This window comes from Sylvia atricapilla, chromosome 5 (assembly GCF_009819655.1).
Source record: "Sylvia atricapilla isolate bSylAtr1 chromosome 5, bSylAtr1.pri, whole genome shotgun sequence".
Classification (NCBI taxonomy): domain Eukaryota; kingdom Metazoa; phylum Chordata; class Aves; order Passeriformes; family Sylviidae; genus Sylvia; species Sylvia atricapilla.
This window is the reverse complement of record NC_089144.1, coordinates 49,839,010-49,863,405: the sequence shown is the minus strand read 5'-3', so window position 1 is coordinate 49,863,405 and position 24,396 is coordinate 49,839,010. Positions and strand designations below refer to the sequence as shown.

The 24,396-nt window shown below is 38.4% G+C and overlaps 1 protein-coding gene across 1 annotated transcript in view; it reads left to right on the top strand.

Moving 5' to 3' along the window:
• Positions 1–24,396, top strand: part of ATXN10 (ataxin 10) — an 88,695-nt gene that overhangs the window by 61,481 nt on the left and 2,818 nt on the right. The window contains exon 10 of the mRNA XM_066319461.1: positions 10,229–10,292. Within this exon, the coding sequence (XP_066175558.1) occupies positions 10,229–10,292 (64 nt within the window). The remainder of the gene's footprint in view (positions 1–10,228; positions 10,293–24,396) is intronic.

Sequence of the window (24,396 nt, the reverse complement as noted above, 5' to 3'; positions counted from 1 at the left end):
TATCATAAAATACTGGGGAAAAGACATGAGTCAGTCTCAGCAGAATAGTGTATGTCTACAGCTTCTTCCAGCTTGAGAATTGATTCGCACTTGCATTGGCCCCCTTTGAAACCATCCACAGTAGGCTCTCCAGTAAAGTGAGACAACTTCTGTTAGTCCTGACAGAAAACAGTTTTTGGAATTGTGATATTTGGGCTGGACAGGTTTTTTTGGTTTGGTTGTTTTTTGTTTTTTTTTTTCCTTTCAAAAGGACCATATTTTTATTATTTACATGTTTCTTGGAAAACATCACATTTCATATAAAATAAAGTGTGAAGTTGGCATTGCTCAGTGTGGCATATTATTTACTACAACTCAGTGATGGGGTTGTTTGTCTGGCTCAGGTTTTAGGGTTTCCTTGACTGGTCTGATTTAAATCACAAGCAGCAAACACCATTAAACTGTCTATTCACTGTAATAGCCAGCTGGGTCCTCCGTCTCCCGTTTACTGTTTCTGCAGCATTCTAAAAAGGCATTTTACAGTCCTTTCCAGAAACACTTTGTTTTACTGTGCTTTAACCTAGTGAAAAATTTAATTACCATCAAGGATAGTTTTGTACTTAATGTGTAACAGAGTGTACATCCTTAACACATGTACTAGAAAATTAATGGTTTGTTCTTTGACCTGTCATTAAAATCTTGGAAGCTCTGCATACAAGAGGATGTGGAAGCAGAGAATTGTGAATGCCTTTAATAGATGTCTCTGTGTGATTTCCAATCTTCTAACCCACCAACTTTCTCCTTTTCTTCTTTTCTCACCCCCCCGCCTTGGCTGTGATGTTTGAGATGATATACTAAATAACTTGTTCTTTACAGCTCCTTAAAAAAATTTAGCAGTACTAAAGTCACTTCACAATTACAATAGGAAACTCTGAGGAATTACGGGAAACTACCATCACTTTGCTTTTAGTCTTGAGTCTGTCAGTGCACTCTGAAGTGATTCAGTGTGCTGAATTCAGCTGCAGAATTTAACTATGAAACATAGAAATCACTGGTACAAATCATTGCATCTTTTGAAATCATCCTGCATTTTTTCACGTAGGGTGTTTTCATCATTTGAGTGTTTGCTGCAGATGGAATTGTATGTCTGCCTTTGATTTTTAATTTTTTTTTTTTAAATCCTTGTTTCAAAGTGAAACTAAGTGAAAATGTTAAGTAATGCTGGATACAACAGAAGTCATCATTAGAGTTTGGAAGATCTGATTGGCATTTACTTTTGCTTCCTGTATTCAGAAATTTCCAAGTAAATGTTGTAATCCTGGATGTTGTGAGTGGAAACAATTTCAGGATATAGTTGTGATGGGTGACAGTGATGAGATACGTAGCCTCTGTGAGGGTGGTGCATTCATCAGAACAGGGTACGATTTTGGATTGTTTTTCCTCCTTGAAAAGGAGGAAAATCCTTGAAAAGCCGGCAGTTTTCAAGGATTTCAGCCAGACTCTGTGTCAGGGAGCAGTTGAAATGTTGTGAGAAGGAAGCAGCAGGGCAGGTGTGCTAGCTGTTGGGGAGAAATGAAGTACCAAATCTGGCCTGAGTAACAGAGCAAAGTAACAGTCACAAGGCTGTGGTGCCCATTTTTGTCTGGAAGAGTGTGTGATCACTAGTGTAGAACACTAATGAGGAGATCTTCAACAGGAGTGGTTATCTATTTTTCTGTCAATGTCAATGATTTTCAAAATCAGGATATTTTACGGATTGTCTGGAATTCTGTTCCAGAAGGAAAATTATTCCTAGGTAATATAAAATGTGAAACTGGAGAGAACAAAGCTTGAAACAAACAAAAAAACAACAAAAATATCCCCCCAAAATAACAAGCCCGTACACACAGCCCACAAAACAAAGTCTCTCATTTTAACTGAGATATTCATAAAATGCTTTCTAAAGCATGAGATGGAAGACAAAATTACTGTTGCCACCAGAACAGTGGCAGTTTGCCAGAATGACTTGGAACTTTGTATTACAATGGTGTTTAAAAAGGCTGAAATGGAATCGTGATTTGTTGTTCAACCTTTATCCCTGTATTTTTTCAGAACTTTGACATGTGAAGTCTTCAGTTTTCACTTTGCTTTAGAACTAAATAAAATTTTGAAGTTCTGATGATCTTGTAGAAGTTGTCTCCAGTCACATAACTAATTCTTACACCTAATTTCCTTTAAGGTTTTTTTTTTGTTCTGATGAAAGAAGACAAGAGAATTAAGAATTGCTTTTCTTGGCAGTGTTTGGAAATCAGCAAACTAAGATAGTCTGGTTACTGGATTTCGTGGACTGAGAATAGGAGAGTGTGTGACTAGAAGCGCATAAATGTGTACTATGGTGTTGATGCAAATTTGTACAAATTCAACTGATTTGAAGGGCAGCGTTGAATACTGGATGATATTTAGCACTGTTGTTCTCTTCTATTGCTGCTGCCAGGATAGGCAAAGGCTACACTAGCAAGTATCATGTGTTTCAAGCAAAATGAGTCTGTGTTGGACCTCGGTTTATGCCCCTCAAGTTGCAGACCTAAACCATACCAGAATGACCAGCCTGCTTCTCATGGCAGCATCTATTTGTTGTGGCTACTGGTTCAGGAACTGTATGTAAGAGAATGAGGAAAGCCGCATTGTTTAAAAAGCAAATGTTCCAGTTCTCTTGTGGGAACCTTATTCTGAATTTTCGAGTGTTTGTATTATCATCTCAATGGCTGGAAACTCCCGTGTTTTGCTCTTGGAAAGACTAGTTGAAAAAGTGATTCAGCAGCTGAGTTAGCTTGTTACCCTTTCCTCATAGTTGGACACTCTGCATCTGCTTATTTTGGCTCAGGCCTGATGGTGTGCTTGGAACCTTCATCTTCTCTTCATCTTCCATAAGGCCAAACCCCTCTTTTTCTAAACTAGTTTTCTGAGGAGAGGTTTAGGACATCACAAAGGTACTCCACATTTAGATTCTAAGGGGTTTTTGTTATGATTTCTTTTACCTCCAAGAAAGAGGCAAGGATCTCCACTTTTGGGAGAGTTGAAATAAACCTCATGTCTCTCTGGGAAATAATGCTGAAAGAGAGCGAATGTCTTTGAAATTAACGTAGCAGGAGCAACAGGTTTTGTTGCCATGATTTCTGAGTTTCAGAGGTTGAAAAGTTAAATACATACTTACCTAGGTGGTGTAGAGGTGAAACGGTGTTTTGGGGGATGTTGCCTTGGTTGACGTGAACATGAGCAAAGTTGTTGACGCTGGTGCAAGGGGCTCTCAGACCAGCTAAGCAAGGCTGCTGTGATGTCCTGGAGAAGGGAGCCTCTGTCCACAAGTATTTCAGTAGATCTGCAGAATGTGGTGAGCTCCTATAATAGACTTGATAGCCGCAAGCCACATCTGCCTGTATTCTAAACCAAAGTGCCTGTAGTCTGCCGTAGGCTTTGGAATGCAGTAGCACTGAAGGCCTAAAGTGTTCTTTTGTTTTTTTAAGTAGAATATCCTATGTATACCTCCCATCACTTTTGCTGCTTGGAAAAACAAAATAAAAAGCCCAAAATCAAGACTCAGAAATTAAAAAATTGAAGTAACATTTTTCAGTACCGTCATAGGTGCAGAGGAGCCTGTTTGGGAACCTAACAGCTGCTTTGTTCCTCCTCTTATTAAGCTGTTACATTACTCACCTTGAATGCTGGACTCTGCCCAGATGTCTAATCACTAATTAGCTACTTGTCGAGGAGGCTTTGGAGCAGAATTGACTTTAGTCAGCCTGTTTGGTGTCAGGGTATGAAGGACATATTTCTCATTATCTAAGTCATTATGTAGTCTCATGTGGTACATTCAGAAGGAGTAAAGCTTAAAAATATCTTTAATGCTGGCCAAAGACTGGCAACAAATCCCCAGTGTACATTTTGTTGGATTCCTTGTCTTTGCCATAATTTCATATTCTAGTGTGATTTTCTGTCTAAGGAAGTTGTGCAGACTTAGAGACAGAAGGGATTGAGAAGGGTGGAACCATTCACCTGTCCAGAGCAGGACCAGGTAGGGTGTTCATGGCTAAGGTAAGGTGTTCATGGTCAGGTCATTTGCAGAGACTTGCAATCTTGGAGTCTGCTCCACAAGTCTGAGACCTGTGTGTCAGTGTATTGCAGTGCTTCATTGACCATTACTGGTAAAAATATTTAATGGATGTGTAATGTGAATGGTCTGTTCTTTAGGCTCACTACTTCTTGTACTCCTGGATGTGGATAATAGAACATAATATTTTCCTAATTAAAGGTTGTTGTGTTCACCAACAAGCTTCTGCTGTAGGTTAACCATATTGCTTATGCTCTTTTTTAAAAATTTGTGGGGTTTAGGCCTCACTTGTATTCCTTTTTTTGTTTTCTTCACAGCCGGTTCAGATAGTTCTTGAGTATATCAAATGGTACAAAATTATTACTGTTTACCCTAGAAAACATGAAGTTGTTTCCTTTTGTACATTTGAGGAATCCTTTTTATTTGCTCTAAGGCATTAATTTAAAGTTATATGAGTTTATAAGAAGAAATTTGTATGAATGGTCTGGCATCCAAAATACAAATTATTTTAAGCTTTTTCTGTCATGTGAAGTCAGTGAATATACAGGGTTATTCCACTAATGGTTAAGAATCATATTTTTTCTAGAACTGCTTCCAAATTTTACATCCTTTAGTAAATGTCTGACAACTGTTTCCAACTTTTTAACCAAGAAAATGTCATATTAGAGTTGAAAGAATCTGATCTTCAATTAAATGTGAAGAAGAGAATTGACTTGTGCTTCTTTCCATGGTCTTAGCCTTTTCATTTTTGCTTGAGTGAGATGAAAATATCTTAGACTCATACAGCTGTTCAGAAAGGGATCTCCTGCCTAAAGCTGAATTCAGAATAGGTTACTCAAGGATTTTCTAGAAAAGTCTTGAAGTCCTCCAAGATGGAAAGTCCACAGTGGCTGCTCTGTATCCTCATAGTAAAAAAATTTTCCTTCTCAGTTGCACTTTTATATCCATATTTTCTCTATTTAAGCTACTTTTAGCCTGAGTCAGGAGAGGAGCTCTGTCTTGGTGTCTGGTTTGTAGGGGTGTGGGAAGGCTGCCAGCAGGTTCTCCTGAAGCCTCCTCATCTCCAGGCTCAAACCCCCAGTTCCCTCAGCCTCTTTGCAAGGCATAGCTTCAGCCCCTCAAGTAGGTTGTCTCATGAGTGTCAGGGAGTGGAATTGCTTCCCTGGATCTACTGGTTCCACTCCCAGGGATGCGGTTTAGGATGCTGTTGATGCATTTGTGATGGATGTTAATATCTTGATGATTCAGCTCTTGAGAAGTATGTTGCAATTTAATCATTTCAGTAATCTAGGGCACTAAGAGAAGTCATAAAATGCAGTCATCAAGTGGGTTCTGCTACCTTAATAAATTTGTTAGGATTCCTGCTGTGATGCCAGCCCAAGCTGTGTTAATTTTCCCTTTCTTTCTGACTTCACCTCCTCCAGGTTTTAATTACATTAGCCAGTCTAATTAGTCAGAGAAATATGGGGGTCAGATTTAATGTTGTGCTCCTACTTTTAGCCATGTGAGAATCAGCAAACAGGGTAGATGAGGGACCCAAAGAAGTACTCTAGAGTGGGGAAGTCAGGTTGTGGCTGCTGAAGCCCTGCTGCGCTGCAGACCAGGGCTGGCATTAGGCTGCCGACCAGCACAGCCCTACCTAGGCACCAGGCTCTGCTACTTGAGTGGGTTTGGGCACTTACAGCTGTGTGACCAGATTGAAAAGCAATACAAAGAGTGAAGGGAAGGAGCCAAGTTCATAAAAATGTGAAGTTTGCCAGTTTGATTGCTCCCAGAAACCTTTTAAGTTCCATAATGGGAGTTAAAATTTCATGCTGTGGAGCTAAACATGATTGAAGACAGACTTTTAGTCTGGTAGGAAACTGGTGATCTGTAATGAATGTTGTCTCTAGAGGTTTTTCTTATAAATGGTTCCTGCTTGTTCCTGTTTTTTGACTCATTTCTAGAATGTGTTTCCCACCCCCAACCGCTTTTTAACCTAGAAATTTGTCTTTCTGTTTTTTAGTGTGATTATAAATAATGTGTAAAAAGAAGATTTTTCAGCATCAGCATTTCTCAGACTGTTACTAGTGCACTTCTGTTTGAGAGAACATACTTGTTTTGCTCATCTGTAGTTTGGCAAAACACTACTTCTAAGAAATAGAATTTTTTCTGTGACTGAAAGAAGCACCTTTCTCATTTTGTATTGACTGAAATCTGAAAATTGGTTGCATTCTGGTGGAAGAGTAGTTTATGTTCAGTTACTGTTACTTAAAAGCATGAATGTTCTTTTCTGTAAAATAGTACTCTTAGTTGATTAGGTAATATTTCTAATGCCCAAAATGTTGATGATTCTTTGAAAAGATTTTTTTTTGCTGGGCTACTTTTTATTTTTTCCATATTTGTCTGTATAGTTGCTGGACCTGGAGATTGTAGTTGCATTTTACTAGATGCAGGCAGATTTAGCAACAAGCACTGTCATGCTCAGGGAATTTGCATTATTATTACTGAGCTTGACTCCACTGCTGCTAGAGGGAAAGATTCAATAAGTAGTCTCAATTAAATTACACTTCTCCTAGGCTCTGCTGTGAATGATTGTGTTAATGGTAATTATTTCTGTGTACTTCATAAAAAAGTACTGAGAGATTGTCAGAAGCAGTTCTGTTTAGGTACATATCTTTAACTATGCTGCTGACATTGTTTATACATTGGTCAATAAATGTGACTTCTGTAAGATAACATAAAGATGTCAGTTTTATCCATATTTTTTTCAAAGGTTATCAAGAGAAAAAGCATAGCTTTTACCTTGGGACTGACATATCCCAGATCATCTGAATTAAAGACCTTATCATTCCTTGGCCATGGAAGCAGTAGGCAAATACAGCCTTGAGCTAGTTCTTCCCATAAACCTTGTTTTATATTTGTGTAGCACCTTTGCTTACGTGAGCGTCTTTTTAGAGCCTGGTTTAAATAATTAAGATGGATTATTAAATTTCAGATACAGAGAAAGAGAAAAAAACCTAGCAGTCACTGTCACTGGGACAGGCATTTTTTCTTCAGTGTACTACATTTAAATTTCTCTTATTGGCATCATACACATCATTATGTTTCAGAAGCAAGTGCAGTAAACAAATGACAGCAATATAAAGCTGTGTTGTGAAAGTAGGCTTTTTAACTGGCAGGGATGGATGGATAGATGGATTCAGCTGCCCTGAATGCTGGATATTCTGTGTTTCTGCTATTTTAGAATACTATTTCAAAAACTGACGTCGTAACTTCAGGGCAAGATATTCATTACTGACTTGACTGAAGCACGAGAGATCATTAGCACAGAGCTGGATTGTTTGAATTCTAAACTTGTCCTAAGTAACCTTGCAGCTTCATTTTCTGTTTCAATGTAGTTCAGAATACAGTATTATTCCAAATTACACTGTTAATAAAGTAACCTTGTGGATTCATTACAGTCTAGTGCAGTTCCCAGTTATTGGCCAACTATGTTGTCAGTAATGTAAATGGAGAATGGATTTAGTGATCTTTTGTGGCACAGTGTGAACAGTTCTGTTCACTAGACACCACAAGTGTCCTATTCTTTAGTTTCTGTCTATAATTTCTTCCAAAATCTGGAGAGACTACAGCCAGTTTCACACCAATCACAGATGTTCTCTTCACAAGGTACTTTCACACCATATTTGAAGTAAGATTTGGATTTTTTACAATATTGAGTCCTTCCCCTGCAGAGGATCCCTGAAAAAGCTCCTTCTCCCTTGCTCTACACAGGGCATTTCAAAGCAAAAACTCTGACACCAATAATTAGTTGGAAAAGTTCCCAAAACACTTTCTGCTGGGCAGTGTAGTTCCAATGGATCTGTGTAAGATGTTGAGATGTAGGACGATTTCTCAGTGTTTGCAAAATGCCCTGGTTTGGGAGGTTACGAGGAGATGAGAGTGACAGGATTTGAGAGAGTCTCAGCAGTGCGAGTGGGACACTGGGTGGGACCGTGGTTCTCCCTCTGACTGCCTGTGGCACTCCTGTTGCAGAGGTGCCTCTGCTATGTGCAGTTGCTGAACTGGCTCACATTACAGAGCATGGATTGTAGGTTGCCATAAAATGTTTTTTGAGTAGACCACTGGAGGTTCAGCTGGCATGAACTGGAACTTTTCTAATAGTGCTTGCTCAGGATTTGACCTCTTCATCTCTTGAGTCTATAGATTTGTCTTGGGTAGGTACACAAGAAGAAGGTTTTTCTTCTTGCTCCATTTCCCTGTGTAGTAAGTCACAGGTGACATTCTAAGTCTGGCATTGGTGGTGATAAAAGCTGTACCTAACTCAGGCAAATAGTATGTACAGTTGAATTGTACAGTGTTAAAGAAACTCCAGGGAGGAAGGTGCAAGGCAGTGGTAGTTAGCAAATTGTTTTTTCATGAAGATATCACTAAGGCTGTGGGTTGCTGCTGCTGTTTCTCCATGACTTTGAAGGAATCTTATGTACTTGCAGTAACTTTTTGAAGCATTAGTGGATCCTAATTAAAATTGTACTTTCCCAAAATGCTTACTCTGTTAGCCAGACATCTCGTTTGAATCAAACTGGAGCATATTATTGCGTGGTTTGTTTCTGTTGACAGCACTTGATCCCGATTAATTTCTACTGTTCAGCATTTCACTGGTGAGGAATAAGAGGTAGCATTGAAGGCACATCAGATTTTGGCTACAGCCTGAACATCAAACAACCAGCATTTCCCAAGCATGTGCAAGTGCTGTGTTACTTAAAGGTCACTGCTTGTTCAAGCTTTGAAGTATGATACTATACATGGTGCATGGCCTTTGGAGAAAACGCAAACATGTTGTGGAAGGAATGGGTATTTTTAAACTTGTATTATTAACTGTACTTCATGTAGGTGATGTTAGACATGTTAGCACAGATGTGCGAGGTGGGTTTGTGACCTAGCAGTGCTCTTTGCTTCTTGTACATGTAAGCATTGCCTGTCTGTGTGTCTGTCACTGCTGCTTTCTCATGTAGCTTGAGACTCTGCAATAACGTTATCTGAAAAGGAACTTGTAAGAAGCATGTGCTCATCTTTGCTTCTGAATTTAGTTTTATTGATCCATAGGCTGTTTGAGATTTCACATCTGAATCTACTTAACTTGCCTTTTACCACAGAATTTGTGTTTCAGAAAACTGATGGTCCTGCTGTGTAAAGTTCAGGTTGTATTCCTTGATATATAAAAATCCATCTTGTTTGGGACAAAAAAAAAAATGGAAGGGAGAACACAATAATCAAGCCACAGCCTAAATTTGCATTAAGTTAAATTCCTTTAACTGGCAGTTCTTGGTTTGAAATTAAATTTTAAGAAATTAAAGGACTTAAAATATGGACAGGTGTAGCTTGGCTATCACAGAATGGTTGAGGTTGGAGGGGACATGTGAAGCTATAAATACGCATGTGTGATGTTACAGTGTACCTTAGCAGTCTACATCAGTTTCTTATGGAATGTACTTTCCGTAAGATAATAATGCTCCATGTTTGTTGTTAAGATCGGCTTGGTAAAGTGTATGTGTATGAGTCTATTAGGATTATATGTTGTTACCTCATACACACAAGTGTAGGAGTGCAATTTGTGAACTCCCATGTGTATGCACAAGGAACAAAAGACACCAGATCTCATCTTTGCTCATTTGCTAGTAACATAAGGAGCACTTTGTCAAAGGAAAAAACATCCACGGCTCTTACTTGATATAAAGAATTTGTGCTGGGGACATACAAGTAACACATTGCTGCTGAAGGTACAGAAGATGTGGTCTCATGCAAACTTGTATGTGTACGTATATTTTTCAACTTCTTTTTTTTTTTTCCTATATTTTGCTCCAGTTTTTTGATAGTTCTTCCTTCTAGAAGAAAGCAGGAGCTGTAAGTGAGCACAGCTTATCTGACTCAGTGTGAGAAACAGAAAATACCTCAGTCAAACACTTGCTAAATGAAGGGAGAATGTGAAATTACGGCCCACTTGTGTTACTGTTTTGTGATACTCATGCTGAAACCACCAGGTTTACTCTGCAATTCATGTTAGCATGTTTAATATTTTTGATGAAACAAATATCCCTGTGACGTTTTTACTGTTTCTTGCATGAAATATTGTTAGTATTGTTGAGACATATATTAAGTTAAACTTCTGTTTTTATTTAGGTCTATGACTTGGATGGCATTTCCTTGATTCTGGACAATTGCAGCATTGATGACAACAATCCTTGTATCCTTTACAAAATAATTCTGTTTATTGAATTTGACTCATGAGAAAAGGTGTGGGGGTTTCATGGATTTATGCCAGCACTGCTTTCACAAGGTGTCTAAATGTAGCTGGCTTCATGAGCTCCTAGATGATATTTGAAATGCTCAGAAGTGAGCAAGGGCACAAATAGGCTTCCATGAACTGGATTCTAAGTAAGTTAGCTGTGGTTATAGTCTATTTCCTAAAATAATAAATATTACTGGTTTGCAAGTGCCTATTGAAAAAGCTGTGAATTCAGACAGAAATCTGAATTCAGACTCTGGTCATTGTGTTAGATTTTAGAGCTTTTGCTTCCACTGAAATCTGTTCAGGAAACTGAAGTAAGTACCTCATAGATTCTCTAAGCTTGTTAAATCAGATTGGGGAGTTTATTCTAAGCACAGAGACAAGGCTAGCAAGCCATTATGAAAATGTGTGTAGTTGAGAAAATTAATTATGCAAGTTACCAAAATGCTGGGGAGATTTTAATACAAATGAAATTGTGCATCACAGTAGATATTTTTTTTCCTGGAATTTAAGAGCAGAAATTTTCAAAAATAGATTGCTATTAGAGGGAAATAATCTTACATTGAAGATAAGCAGTTCTTAAGCAGTTACTCTTCAAGTAATACATGTGTGTTCAGTGATTGAGCTGGGATTTTCTCTCATCTAATCATTAGCTCTTTGTAAGTTTCTGATAATTCCATCTGGAAATCAAATTTCTTTCCTGTAGAGCCATGTCAGCTTTTTTATACTGAACACATGAAATAGGTTTTCAAATGATTATATAATAAAAAGCACACTCTTTTTAGCAAGTATAGCAAACAAACAAGAAGAGTAGTGAAAATATTTCATATTCTCTCAGTTGTGTCCTGCAGAACATCATGTACATATAAATATATCCTAAAATGATGAAATAATGTAGATGATAGCACAATGTTAACAAGCTGGGTGGAGGAAAAAGGGCTGGTCAGTATCTTCTGAGTTACTTAGTTTGATACTTTATATCCACAAATTTTACAAGATGTAAAACTTTGTCAGTATTCCTGTAGTTTGAGGCCTGACAGTGTGCCTCTTGACAGTGCTCTGAGTGGTAGAATTGTACTTCCATGGTCCAGATCTGGTAACGGGCATTGCTGGATGTGGTGGGATGGGCAGGGAAATTTACCTTTCCCTAAGTGGAAAAGCAGCCCTGAGAAAACCTAGTAAGGAGTTTTTGCCCCAACTGACTGTTCTTTGCTGGAAAGCACAGCTGTGCAATCACTTCTAGGATTAATCCTTCATTTTAGCTGTAGTAGAAGAGGATAAAGTTTGAGACTCTCAGAGGGTAGACTTGTAATTTATGACCTCGAATGAAAGGAAAATAAAATACCATGAGAGTCTTTACTGTGTTTTGAGCAAAGTGGAACTTCTTGCACCTTTTGATACAGGCTGACATTTTATGGCTATACCATAAACGTCTTACTAGAGGATAAAACTTTGTTTACTTGGTTTATAAAAACATAATAACACCTCTTACTGTGAGATTTCACCAGTGAACCATATCATACAGTATTGAGGGATATAGAAAAGTGAGTAGCACATGGGAACAGGAAGGACTTGCCTGCTGTGACAAAGTTTGCTGCATCAGCTTCTGGAGTGCAGCTCCTGGCTGTGGTTCTGTTTATTGTTTTGATCTCTTGCTATTCCAGGTGCTCTTGTGCTACATGAATTTAATTCTCCTCTGCTTCTCTTCTGCCTCTAACATTCCTCATCTGCTGCCTTCCCAGCAGGTCATACACAGGGAAGCAGAGGAGAAGTTTGCAGTTTAGATCTGTCTCTACTTTCATCTGCTTTGCAGCATATTCTGCTACTTCTGGACACCACAAACCAAGTCCTTAATAGCATATAGGGGCCTGAATCCATTGCATAATGTTTCTCTGAATAGATTTGACTGTTCCATTGTGCTGTGTGCTCCAGTCCTGCCTGGCACAAATCCCAGAATCACTGAATGGGTAAGGCTGGAAGGGACCACAGTGGCTCATCTGCAGTTTTCCAAGGTGGGGTGGAAAGCTGCAAGAAAAAGCTCAGCATAGCTCTTCAAACATGGCTCCTTTTGGAAGTCATGCCCAGAAAGTTCATTTTATATTCTTATTCCTAGTGCCTGTTTTTGTGGTTTCAGGCTGTGTTACTTGTATTTCTCCTTGAATAAAGCTGACCAGAAAAAGTTTCACCCAGAATTCTTTCTTATAATAACTCCTTGGATTTCTTAGTAAGTCTTGGTAGATGCACATTTTTTGTTGAATCTGTTTTGTAGTGACCCAAGCTCTACAGTTAAGGTGTCATCATGTTTTCTCCATTTTACTAGAAAAGTTCTGCCTCCAAATTATACATACAAGATTTCTCATCAAAAAATTTAACTTTTGTGGTAGAAGCGATAGGATATTTTTTCTGGATGGAAAAAAAATAATTTCCCTAAAGTGTGTAATTTATCAGGAGAAGCTGGACTGCCACATTAGCTGTTAAAGGAGCTCTTATTACCTTTGAGAGGAAAAAATTCTTTGATAAATCTTTTTATTTGTAGCATATGGAAGTTTACTAAAAGAGGAAATGGGTCTTCTCTTAACCTAAATTAAATTCTTTCTAAACCTGTCATTACCTTAAAGTTGCATCCTTTGAGATCCTGAGCAGTTCTGTAATGTGCAGAGGAGTACCAGGAAGTCTGTAGCTTATAAAGTTCAACTGACATGTTTGCATTGCTTTAATTAATTGTTTAAATTAATCTTTTAGTCCCCAGTTTGGGAGAACTATTATCTCGTCTAATTATATCCCAGACTTGTAACTTCTACACTTGTACTAGCAAACAGGTTTTTTTTCCTGATATTTCATGAGTGAAGATAAACAAACCAGCACTCTCATGGTTACAGACGTGTAGATTATTATGGACAGTTAAAACCAAATTTACTGTACCTCTGTAATTATTTGAATTGGTACTTTAATTTTTTCAGCTACTACAACTTTGCATCTAAATTCAACAGAGAGATGCTGAAGGATGCCAGATTATCTGTGACTCTTAGGCTTTCAGCACGGGACAAAAGGTAAATAGAGTGAGACTGGGGAGATGCAGTTCCTTAAAGAGTTAAGCTTAAAAGAATGTTTGATACCACTTTTTCTATACCTGGTAAATCTTCCGTGGATTGGCTGTGTCCTAACCATAACTTTTCTTCTGTTTCAAATGAAAACAGGGTGTTTCAAAATGCAAGCAGAGTTATTTGCTTTTAGATTAAGGAGAGATTCCTGTATGAGCTGATCTTTCAGTTTTGAAAATTCAGTTGATTGTTCTGCTTCTGAAAAGTGGGAACATTGTGCTTTACCTGTGTAATGTGTGCTTAAAAACAAATAAATTCAACCTGCTAAAGGACAGCGAGGTGGGTTGGAGATGCCTTTCTGGGTAATGCCAGCAAAAAATTTACTCCAAATCCTGCTTTTCAGGTTACTTGTGTTGAAAAGATGTTCTAAATTCAAATATCTTCTGTTTTGCTGTCTAAGTCATCATCTTCCTCATCTCTGACTGGCTCTATCATCAGACAAGAGCCCTTCCTTTTGTTCTTGCCTTTTACCTCATCCTAAGCTCTTCCTGCTCCTTCCAGCTTCATTTCTGTCCTTTCACAGATTCCATTTCCTTAAGGTAAGCATGAGGAGGGAGGTCAGCCCATTCTGATAAAAATACTTTTGACCCTAATCACTCAAAAAAAGGTGCTTATAAGAGGGTTTTAATAAACTGACTACTTTATTACTGAAGATTTACGGTTTACCTTAGCAAAGCTATTCGGTTTTTACTGTTTCCTAACAGTTGTGCTTTTTTTGCTTTTCAGTGACTGTCCATAGAAATATTTATTACTATTTTGGGGAAAAAAAAATACTATCCAGAGTACTGCAATATAATAGCTGTTGGCTAGTGGTAAGACTTAAATTCAAAAGTGAACTGCAGTTTTGAAGATGAAATACTCTTGGTTTTTCAGGCTGCTTGCCAGTATAACCCTTTTGAAATTCTTAGAGAAAGTGTCTTGATAAATTGATTTTGTGAATGTCTAGATTTAATCAGAATGACCTTATCTATTTTATATAAACTGTTAATTAAGACAGTTTTCTATTAGCCAAGAAATCAGTCGTGCATGAAGAAAATACATCCTGCTGTGAGGATATATGTTTATATATAATATATATGTACATATAGACATGTATATATGTACATATATGTGAATATATAAACACCTGGCAAGCTGTGTTTTAGGAGTAAGAATTTTCAGCATTTGTGAAAGGAAAAGCTGTGGTTGATATGAATATCCATACACAGATCCCTTAGTTTGAATAATGGATAAAAATGTAGAAAGAGTAAGTTAATTTTCAGATACTTCTTCCAAAGCTGCTTCTATTATATTCAGTCATCTGAGAGGTAGATTGAAAATACTTTTGACTTTATGGCAGCAGCAAGTATAATTGTGGTTCATGAAACTGGCTAAAGCTGGAGGAAATCAAGTTGCTATGGTCTACAACAATGGCAGTTTGTTTTTGCAGGATGCCAGCAAGGACTTTTGGGGGAGCTGACAGACGTTTTTATCTAAGTTACAGAGTGCAGCCATAAACAGGCCACATGCTGTAAAACAGCCTTGCCGCTGAGTGGGAGCCAGTGGAAAGCAAAAATAGGAGAGTAAGTTGACTTTTTCGAGTGAACCATCACAGAGCTGAGCATTTTCATGCACGTGTGGCTATCCCATGTGTGTTGCCAGGAAAACACAGCACAATGTCACTTCAGCAATGGTTGCCTTTTTCAGGCACTGACAGTGCCTTAAGTGGTTTGATGTGACCTATTTGCTCCTGTATTTTCATAAGCATACACGAAATCACTGTATTATATGGTCACTGTAAAGGACCCACAGTACTGATGAGAACTGTAATGGCCTCCTCATGCCCAGTCAGGTTCTGGCCACTTGGACAGAATTTGGCCCTCCCAACTCAGGCCATTCTGTGATTCTATGGAATTGCCCTTTTCCTCTTCACGGCGACACTTGCTTTGCTGCACAACTAAGTTTAAAGGCTACCTAGGCTAAGGGGGAGTGTATTCTTAGGTAGAGGGCCTCAATTTTGCATTATTGTTGGTTGCTCTGTGTCATCCCGGCATGACACAAAACACTGCACGCATCTTACTTTCTATCAACCAGTGCTGGATCTGGCACTGTGACTTTACAAGCAGTGGTTGAGGTCAGCAGTGGAAGAATGAGACTTGTCAGCACAGGTTAAGAACATAAATCAGTTGGCCTGAACCCTTCATTCATAGAGCCAAAGGCAAAATAAAATAACAGCTGAGTAGAAGCCAACTCTACCTGTTCCCGCTGCCTGGGGAAACTGTGGCTGCCCCATCCCTGGACGTATTCAAGGCCAGGAGCCGCCTGGGATAGTGGAAGGTGTCGCTGCCCATGGAATTTAGATAATTTTGGAACTAGAGTTGGAACTGCTTTGGTACTCGATGAGCTTTAAGGTCCCTTCGAACCTAAACCTATCTGTGATTCTTTTCTGTGATTCCAACAGAGATGGAACTGGGAAACCAAGACGTCGCCGTATTGCCATGCTCCAGCTCAGACTAATTCAGTTCCTATGTGCTGAGAATTGTTTTTAAAGAGAGTGGAGGATTCCTGCTTTGTGACATATGCACAAACCTATGCTCTGTCTGGATGCAATTGTAAGGTACAGAGAAGAGCTGGTCAGGCGAGAAGCTGGAACAGGTACAAGTGTGGTTATTCACTGAGCAAGAACAGTCCAAGAGGGGCTTATTTCTTTCAGCTTATTCAGTAGACAAAGTCCTGCCCTGTTCTGCAAGCTGCTGTGAATTCTTTGTAGCTGTGTTTTGTTAGTTGCTGAAGAATACCAGGGGCCTATGTGGGTTTAGAAGGGGATCCCTCAATGTTGTATCATGGTGAGGCTTTAGCAAGCAAGTTTCTGAAGTGATTCCCGAGAGGCTTCAGCCAAACAGCTCTTTCCAGACACCACTTCTGGTTGTAGTTGGGAAGGTCACCTGCCTACCAGTGCCTACTGCTGTCACTATCTATCACGGGTGTTTTTTACACTCTTGAAAGAAGCATTGCCAAACTATCCAGTCCTTTCTTGCATCAGCGTTGATTGACCAAAGAGGTCTCGATTCCACTCCAAGTAGATTTTTTTGGTATGTTGCCTAAAGTGTCCTTTAGGGGATTATTATAAAGCTCCAGAGAGGGAGGAGCTGAGTGCTGCTCTCTGCTGGAAAGGGCACAGGAGGCACTCCTGTAACTTAATCCTGTTTTAAGTCTCACTAAACGCTGGCTGCACATCTGAAGAGTTGGGATAACACCCATGTCTTAGCTCACTGTTTACCTTTTCTGGATGCTGCAAACTCTTTGGTGCAAAACTCAGTTAAAGGTGGAGAACCAAGGGAAAATCGTACCACATTGAGCATATTTGGTAGATCTAAATTCTGACACAAAGACTGCAATTCTCAAGTATTTATTGCCAGAAAACATTTGTTTTAGAATGAAAACAAAAATACAAAGTTTTCGTGTGAGATGTTCTGCAGTACTAATTCTGCTTTCCACAGTGTTCCCCAGGAATACTTTTCTCCTGTCAAATGCAACATTCTGCTCATATGAAAAATACTTGAGACCACAGAAAGAATGCAGTGTGCAGTGCAGAAATAAATACTCTGAGAAACTGAAGCACTTAACTTTTTTTTTCTTCCAGAAATGACCACAGATCACACTTTTGTGTTTTATCGTTTAACAAAGTTACAATTTCTAATGGTATATTTCAGGTTGCTGATTGTGTAATTCCTAAAATTAATTTTTTATAGCATTTGCAGGATAATTAAAATACTGAAAATACTGAAAATAGTTTAAAAATATTGAACTTCAGAGTTTGGGGCGGGGATGACGGTGGTGTTAGTAATTTTCTTGGAAGTTTATAAAATACTAACACAGATTTGCAGAGATGTGAATATGAATCTATTCTTCAGTATCTCATTTCTACCCAGCTATCACCATTAAGAAACGTGATGTACAGGGTCCCTCTTAAAGCTGGAGGAAATCTAACAGAGCTATACAGAATGCAAGAAAGCTCTTTCAAATGTTACATTCTAATATTTCTAATCCCTTATGAGGGGTAATCTCTGTAGGCACCAACTCATGCATGTAAAAGTGAGGAATTAAAGTTAATAACTCTATTTCTAAACTAAATATTGTCATATTTGTCCTCCTCTCTAATCCTCTTGGTGGATTTAAATCTATGACAGGCTTGAATTCTTGAAAGTAAGCAGATCTTTAGTTATCAGGAGCACTTGAAAAAAAAAGAAAAAAAAGAAAATAAAAAAGGAATCTATATAATATTTCACTGCTTTTATAGCTCAAACAGCTTCCTTGATTTTTCTGTAGACTTATTTTTGAAAAATTCCCCTCTGGGCTGAGATGGAGCACTAGAAATTTGAGAGCCAAAGATTTTTGGTTTTTTTAAGTAAAGCTAGGAGTGGTTCAGAAATATTGTTGAGAATGGAATGCCTTCTACAACCACCTTATCATATTTCAGTCTGTCTTCTTGACATTTTTTCTTCTGCATGCCTCCAAAGAATATTTGGATGTCTTCTGGCCAATGCTTTGAATAATATCTTTATTCTGCCATTTTTCTTGCCCCATTTTTGATCACTATAATTAGAACAGTTTTATCTTCAGCTGGCAAATGTGTTCTCCTGTGCAGCTCCTTCCTGAACTTTATTTGCTCTCAGTTCCTCAGATTTTTGGTTAAACTTTGTTCTTTTGATTTGCAAATGGTTTCTAAAACCAAACCTTTCCTTCCTCACTCAGGATATATTTGCAGTCCTTTCCACTTGCCTTGTGAATTTGTTCCTTTTTCTTGGAGTGTGGAGATTTCCTCATGGAGATGCAGCCATTCCCTGAAATTGTAGACAGAATTGTGGCTTATGGCTATTTTGCTAAACAAATAGTTGGTTGCAATTTAGTTGCATCTTTCAAAACACCCATTTGTTTAATGGCTGTTATTTTTGGATGCACACTGGGCATCATTTGGTGTCTGTCACCATGGAACTGGAGTTCCATTTACCTTCAGTGTTTTGATTATTTGTCATAAAGTGACATTTGAAATGACCATAAGCAGCGGGGGGCAAGGTATGCCACATAAGTTTCTCAGAGACCCTGAATCAGTAAAATACAAATGTAACTGTGCTAAAAGATAAGGCGGCATAAAATCCTTAATGTTGGACCTTTACAAATGAAAGCATCTCTAACATTTCTAAACAGAGAAAGAGCTTCAGTCCAAATTGTGTCAGCTCAACTCATCATCTGTGTTAGAGCGGTGAATTATAATTAGCTTGACCACATGTCAGGCTTGAATTAGATTGGGTTTTTAAGTGTAGTGCCAAATTTCTGAAAGTTTTGACTCCTGTAATTGCCATTTTCAAGCATTTTAGAAAAGGTGTTTATGTCTATGTGCATGCATATAAATACATGTGAATATATTTCTGTGTAAAGGTGGAGCCTTTTTCTTTCCATGTCCTGGGAAATTTTGAAGGACTACAGCCAGCCTGGTGATCAGTTTCTGAACACAGTTACCATCCCCCTGTGCTTCATTGTTTCACATCTCAATGTTTGTGGTAGGTTTTAATAGTAATTTGATACATGAGTTTCAACTTAATGGAATGTTGCATTTTTTTCTGTACTTGAGAAGAAAAGGTAAGACATTTTTAACCGTAAGGTAGCAGCAGTTGAAGCTTTTTAACGTACCAGCCTGCTAACTCTGCTACCTCTTACAGATAGCTAATAGATGTAGTTATGAACTCTTAACATGGAATTATTGTAAAAGAAGGGACTGAAATATTTTAATTGTGAAGGCCTAGCTTGAGATCAATCAAGAGTGTGATTCTTTCTGTTTTAAAACCAGATGATTTGTAGTTGCTCATAAATTATGGGTTTCTATTAAAAATGTAAGCCATAATTTTAAAAAAATTGGCAGCCTAAGCAGCAAAAAATGAATGTGTCATATTCTTGGTTTTAAACTAGTATTACAAGTCTGAGTATAGGGAAAAGGAAAACAAGCTGGAGTTTATGGCTTAATTTTTTGTGAAAGTTCTGTAAGTTTTGGCGTAAGAGATATTATAGTAAAAATAGCCTGACAGAGCTAAACATGTCCTATGGCTTTTGTAGCTCTGAAGTGCTTGACCCAAAGATATTCTGCAATTGGGTTTTAAATCCCACAGAACATGAAAGGCTGCACATGGAATATAGATTAAATGTTTAGTTGGCAGGCATTAAAGGCTAATAGCAATCTAGGTGCGTAATACTGCTCAGAGCTGTTAACCCAGAAATACCAGTGATCTAGGGAGAGAAATTCCCATAGGACTCTAGGTAAGAAGTATCCCAGTAAATTTCGTATTTCTGAAGTAAATCCCATTTGGTGAACATAGGGTGCCATTTAGCTGGGCATCACTGATGTGAGGATGTAGTAAAAAATGGGGAAGCCTCAGAACTCAAGTGAGCCTCATGATCTGCCCTGGCTGTCAGTACTGGACAGTACTGAAAAGGTGTGAAAATGTGAAAGGCTGGAGATCTTGGACTCTACTTCTGGGAGCACAGTAGATATTACATATGCATATATATATATTCATAATGGTGTATTAGATATGCAGCAACTGGATATTATGAGCTGTTGTTTTTCTCTGTCTGAACTACTCACAGCCAAAGGGCCAGGATAGCAAATTTTGGCAGATATTATTACTTAGTTCTGGTGCCTGTCCTTCAAAAGGGATGCTGAAAAACATAAATTGAGGGAAAAGACACAAAAATTATGTAAAACTTGGAATATATCTGTTGGCTTCTTTCATTAGTTCATGCAAAAAATACTTCACCAAATGCACATTATGATCTGGGATTTTTTTTTTTTTAACCTATTCTGAAAAGCCATGTTCAGAAACAATTCTAAACAACTCTAAACCAGAAATAAATCACAGGCTGTAATGAGTGAGATATTTACCCACTAGGACTGTTTATTCAGGGACACAGTGAAATCTTCCAGTTCAACACTGAAAGTTTTTCTAAGAAAAGTCATGAAAGCATCTTGTGCATGAAACAGAATTGACTGGCTTGATTTAGAGAAGATCTGAAATGCATTATCTGTGATAATGCAGAAGTGTTGGGCAAAAGAGGTTTAATAGCCCATTCTGGTCTTCAAACTGTATTTGTTGGCCATGAGTTCTTAAATGGATGAATTGTCACTGAAAGTCATACATGGGGTTTAGCATGCCTGTGTGCTGGTTATACAGGAGGTGTAAGTCCAATTTTAAAGATGCCTGTGTCCTACAAGGCACACTTTAGAAATGGATTCATCATTGCAGATCTTGTGTAGACTGCTCGGAGAGTGAGATAAATACAAGTAGCCAAAAGGATGGTGTTTGTCTGCAAGAGGAACTCTTCTGGTGTGGGAGGATAGTGAGGGCTTCAGAACTGGAAAAAGTATTTAATGTACAGTTATTTTGTGCTGTAGATGTTTCCTATTGTCTGTAGGCTGTGAATTACAGAGAATACTGCCCTAATTTTGAAGTTGTTTCGGTACCTTTAAACCAAATGGTTTTGCCCATTTGTCTATCCTGAGATGTTGTAGTTTAAAATCTCTGTCAATTGTTCTGAAGGCTAGAATTCGAGCAGCAAACCCCAGTTCAGGTTTTTGGGGATAGGCTTTCTGTCTTTACTGGAATATTTTGTGGAAGCAGCTTCCTTTGGGGGGGGGGGCTGCAGGTGAGGAGTGGAAGGGCTGGCTGCGAGCTCCTGGTGCCACACGTGCTGTCCAGTGAACCTTTGCTGCCACGCTGTGGTGGAGATGGAGCCTTGTTTGGTACTGGATGGTTCAACCCTCTGACTGATCCCTTGGACCAGGTGAGAGTTACACAAAGCAGAAACATCTGCTTTCACTTCCTCGTGTTACAAATCCTATCCCTGAAAAGTGTGATCACGATTAAATAGTTTTGCCAGAATCCAGTGGTGCCTCTGTATTTTGGAGGCTTCTAGACTAGATGGGTTGTGCTATGTCAGCTCTGCAAGAGCAAAGTCAAGGATGGAGGGAGGAAGGGGCATTCTCAGCTTATATACTGCCCATTTCTAGCTTTTGAACCCAGAATATGGTGACTGCAACCATAGTTGATAAGCTGTAAACAAAGGTTAAGGTGAACAGCTGTGGAATAAATGAAAATACAGGCAACTGAAATATTCTAGACTTTTTTTTTTGCCCCCCTATTTTCTGGGCAAAATATGTCAAGTTTGTATAGGATGAATTCCTGATTTTCATCTTGGGATGAAAACATCCCAGCTGTTTTCTGGTGCTGGTAATTCAATGCCTAGTATAAACAGAGTCTAAGACGTTAATTCTAAAAATATAAATTAGCTTCTTGAAAATAAGTAAATAATATAAAACATTCAGTTCGTTACATTTTTTGTTTTTAGTTTTTTGGTAATGTCTTAATCACAGGTAGAAGTCACATAAAAATAAAGAGGAATTGTAAGGAATTGCTCTGATCTTTTACAGCTTCTAGAACTTGATTAAACTACTAAGAGCTCAGACAGAAAGAAACTTGTAGAGCTTTGTAAGCAGTTTGTCTGATGGTGAAGGGCCAAAGTCCTGACTGTCGGCTACCTGTGGTCCATCACAGGCCCAAGCTATGACAAACAGCTGTGGTAGTTGTCTAGATACCTTTTTTAGTAGTGGGAGGAATTATCTTCAAGGTGCTGTGAAACAGAAGTGCTTGAAAGGACTGAAAGACTGAAAAGAAAAATGGGTTCTCTCTTTTCATTGTGGTCCAGTCAGGTCTGCAAGTGGAAGTGGCTCTAAGTGATGCTTCAGTATTTCATTCCAGTCTGCAGACATTCTAGTGATAATTGGATTACTTGTTGAAGGCCACAAAGAAATATAATTATTATACAGTACAAATATTGTATTTTCATATACCTCTGTTTTTTAGTCCCACAAACCTGTTCCAGAATAGCTCTTAGAAAAATTGGGTGGCTTTAAGAAATGGATTTGAAAAACAGCCCATTTGATTAGGGTTCCAATCTGTGAGTGCTGACTTCCTTAATAAGGTTTTGTATCTCCTCCTGTATTTGATTAGAATGTACTGGGTATTTAAATAAATATTTAAATAATAAAGAATTTGATTTAAGTGAGGTAATGGGATTGGGCAAAGAATACCCTCTTTTTCACATAAGACCTAATTATTCGTAAGGAGGAAAGTTCCTAAGTAATAATTTAGTTATTGGAAACTGACTGTAGTGCAGGAAACAGTCTAATTTTAAAAAAAAAAGTCCCTACACTATGTAATAAATCAAACTCACAACTAAGAATGTTATATTTAGAGATCCTTCAGTATTAATAACTATGAAGAGGACTTAGGAAAACAGATGTATGTATTTCATTCTCCTTGTCATCCCTTCAGTATCCTGTATTAGTTAATGATAATAATTAACTTCTATAACTTGCCTTTTTCAAGCAACATACAATATACTTCCAAGATTACTTGTGCATTGCCTTTTATCTATCTCATCAGTTTAATAATTTTTTCTGTTCTCCGTCATCCACGGAATCCAAATGGCTTTGTAGAACAATTCATTGGAGTCCTGTTGGCTGCAGTGGGCTTGTCAATAATGTTTAGTTCCAATTGGACTAAGAATAAGAAGATGGAATGCTCTCCCTGAGAAATGGTCTGTATATTCTCCTCTCCAGCAGTATTGGTTAGCGGCTCCTGGCAGGACATCGTTGTATTTTCACACCCCATTAAGCTTACAAACCAGTCACTGTGCTCTTGCTTTGACTCCAGCAACCTCTTGCAGCAGAATCCAAGTGAAAAGAACTGGGAGAACTGTGAAAAAGTTCCCTTTGCAGTCAGTGGCAGAACTTACACAGGATTCAGTGGCATGGATTTTCGTGGCTTCCAGATAGTAACATTTTTAATCCTTGAGGGACAATTTTCTCTCCCTTTCTTCCTTTCTCTTTGTGTTCCTCTCTCCCTGACAATCGAAGTTATGACCCAGAGGACAATTTTAAATTTTAAATTGTGAAATGAAGATGTTACTTAAGTATGGAAGACAGGGCTAGCTGATTCAGTTTTGTTATTTGTATATGTCAAAATAGCATAGGAATCCCAAAGCACAGAGTACTGAAGAATTTTGGAAAAGTGTTGCTGTAAATGCACTGAAATGTTTGTTTTCAGTTCCTTAGCACAGGTAGTCTAGCGATGAGGCTTCTGCAAAATAAAATGAATTGTTTTCTTTGTTTTGTATGGTCTCTTCCCTGTGACAGAATATCATCATCTTCACTTCCCTATCATATTCATTTGAGAGTGTAATATGCCCTGTTGCAAAAATCTAGATGAGTCTGTGCAATCAGATCTGCTGTGTTGCTTCTCTTTAGTGCAGTTTCACAACAAACGGGCTCACGCTCGTATTTGTAGTAACTATGGCAACTTTAGAAGCTCTCTTTCTAAAGCTGAGCATACAATAAAGTGCCTAAAGTGTAGGTAGGATTAGAGACTCTCGAATATGTTTAATTTTCTCTCTGTGTCTCTATCTTTGGAGAGGAGCAAGAGGGTAATGTGAGTATTAGCTGGGGCCTGGCTTTAATCTCTGCAGACACTCAAGTCTGCCAGGGTCTGCTCCCAGCTGTCCAAAGGCCTCATCCTTCCCCAGCATGTGAACAAGGGGATCATGAATATTCATGGCTGTGGTCACAATGGAAAACTTACACACAGAAAGGGGTTTCTGAAGGAGTGAAAATGTTATTGAAACCATTTTGCAGTTTCAGCTACAGTAGTCAGTAATGATAAATACCACAATGGTGATAGAGTTCATAAGATAATAGGGATGTCTTAGATATTATGTAAGCATGAATGGATCTGGTAATAGGAAAAGAGCATTTGCCCTGGGATTTAGCAGCGGGTTTGTGTTGAAGGACATAAAGACCATAGTAGCAGGATCATTCCCAAGGCTGATACACACAAAAGTTTTGAGAGTACATTTTTGGTCTGTGTGGC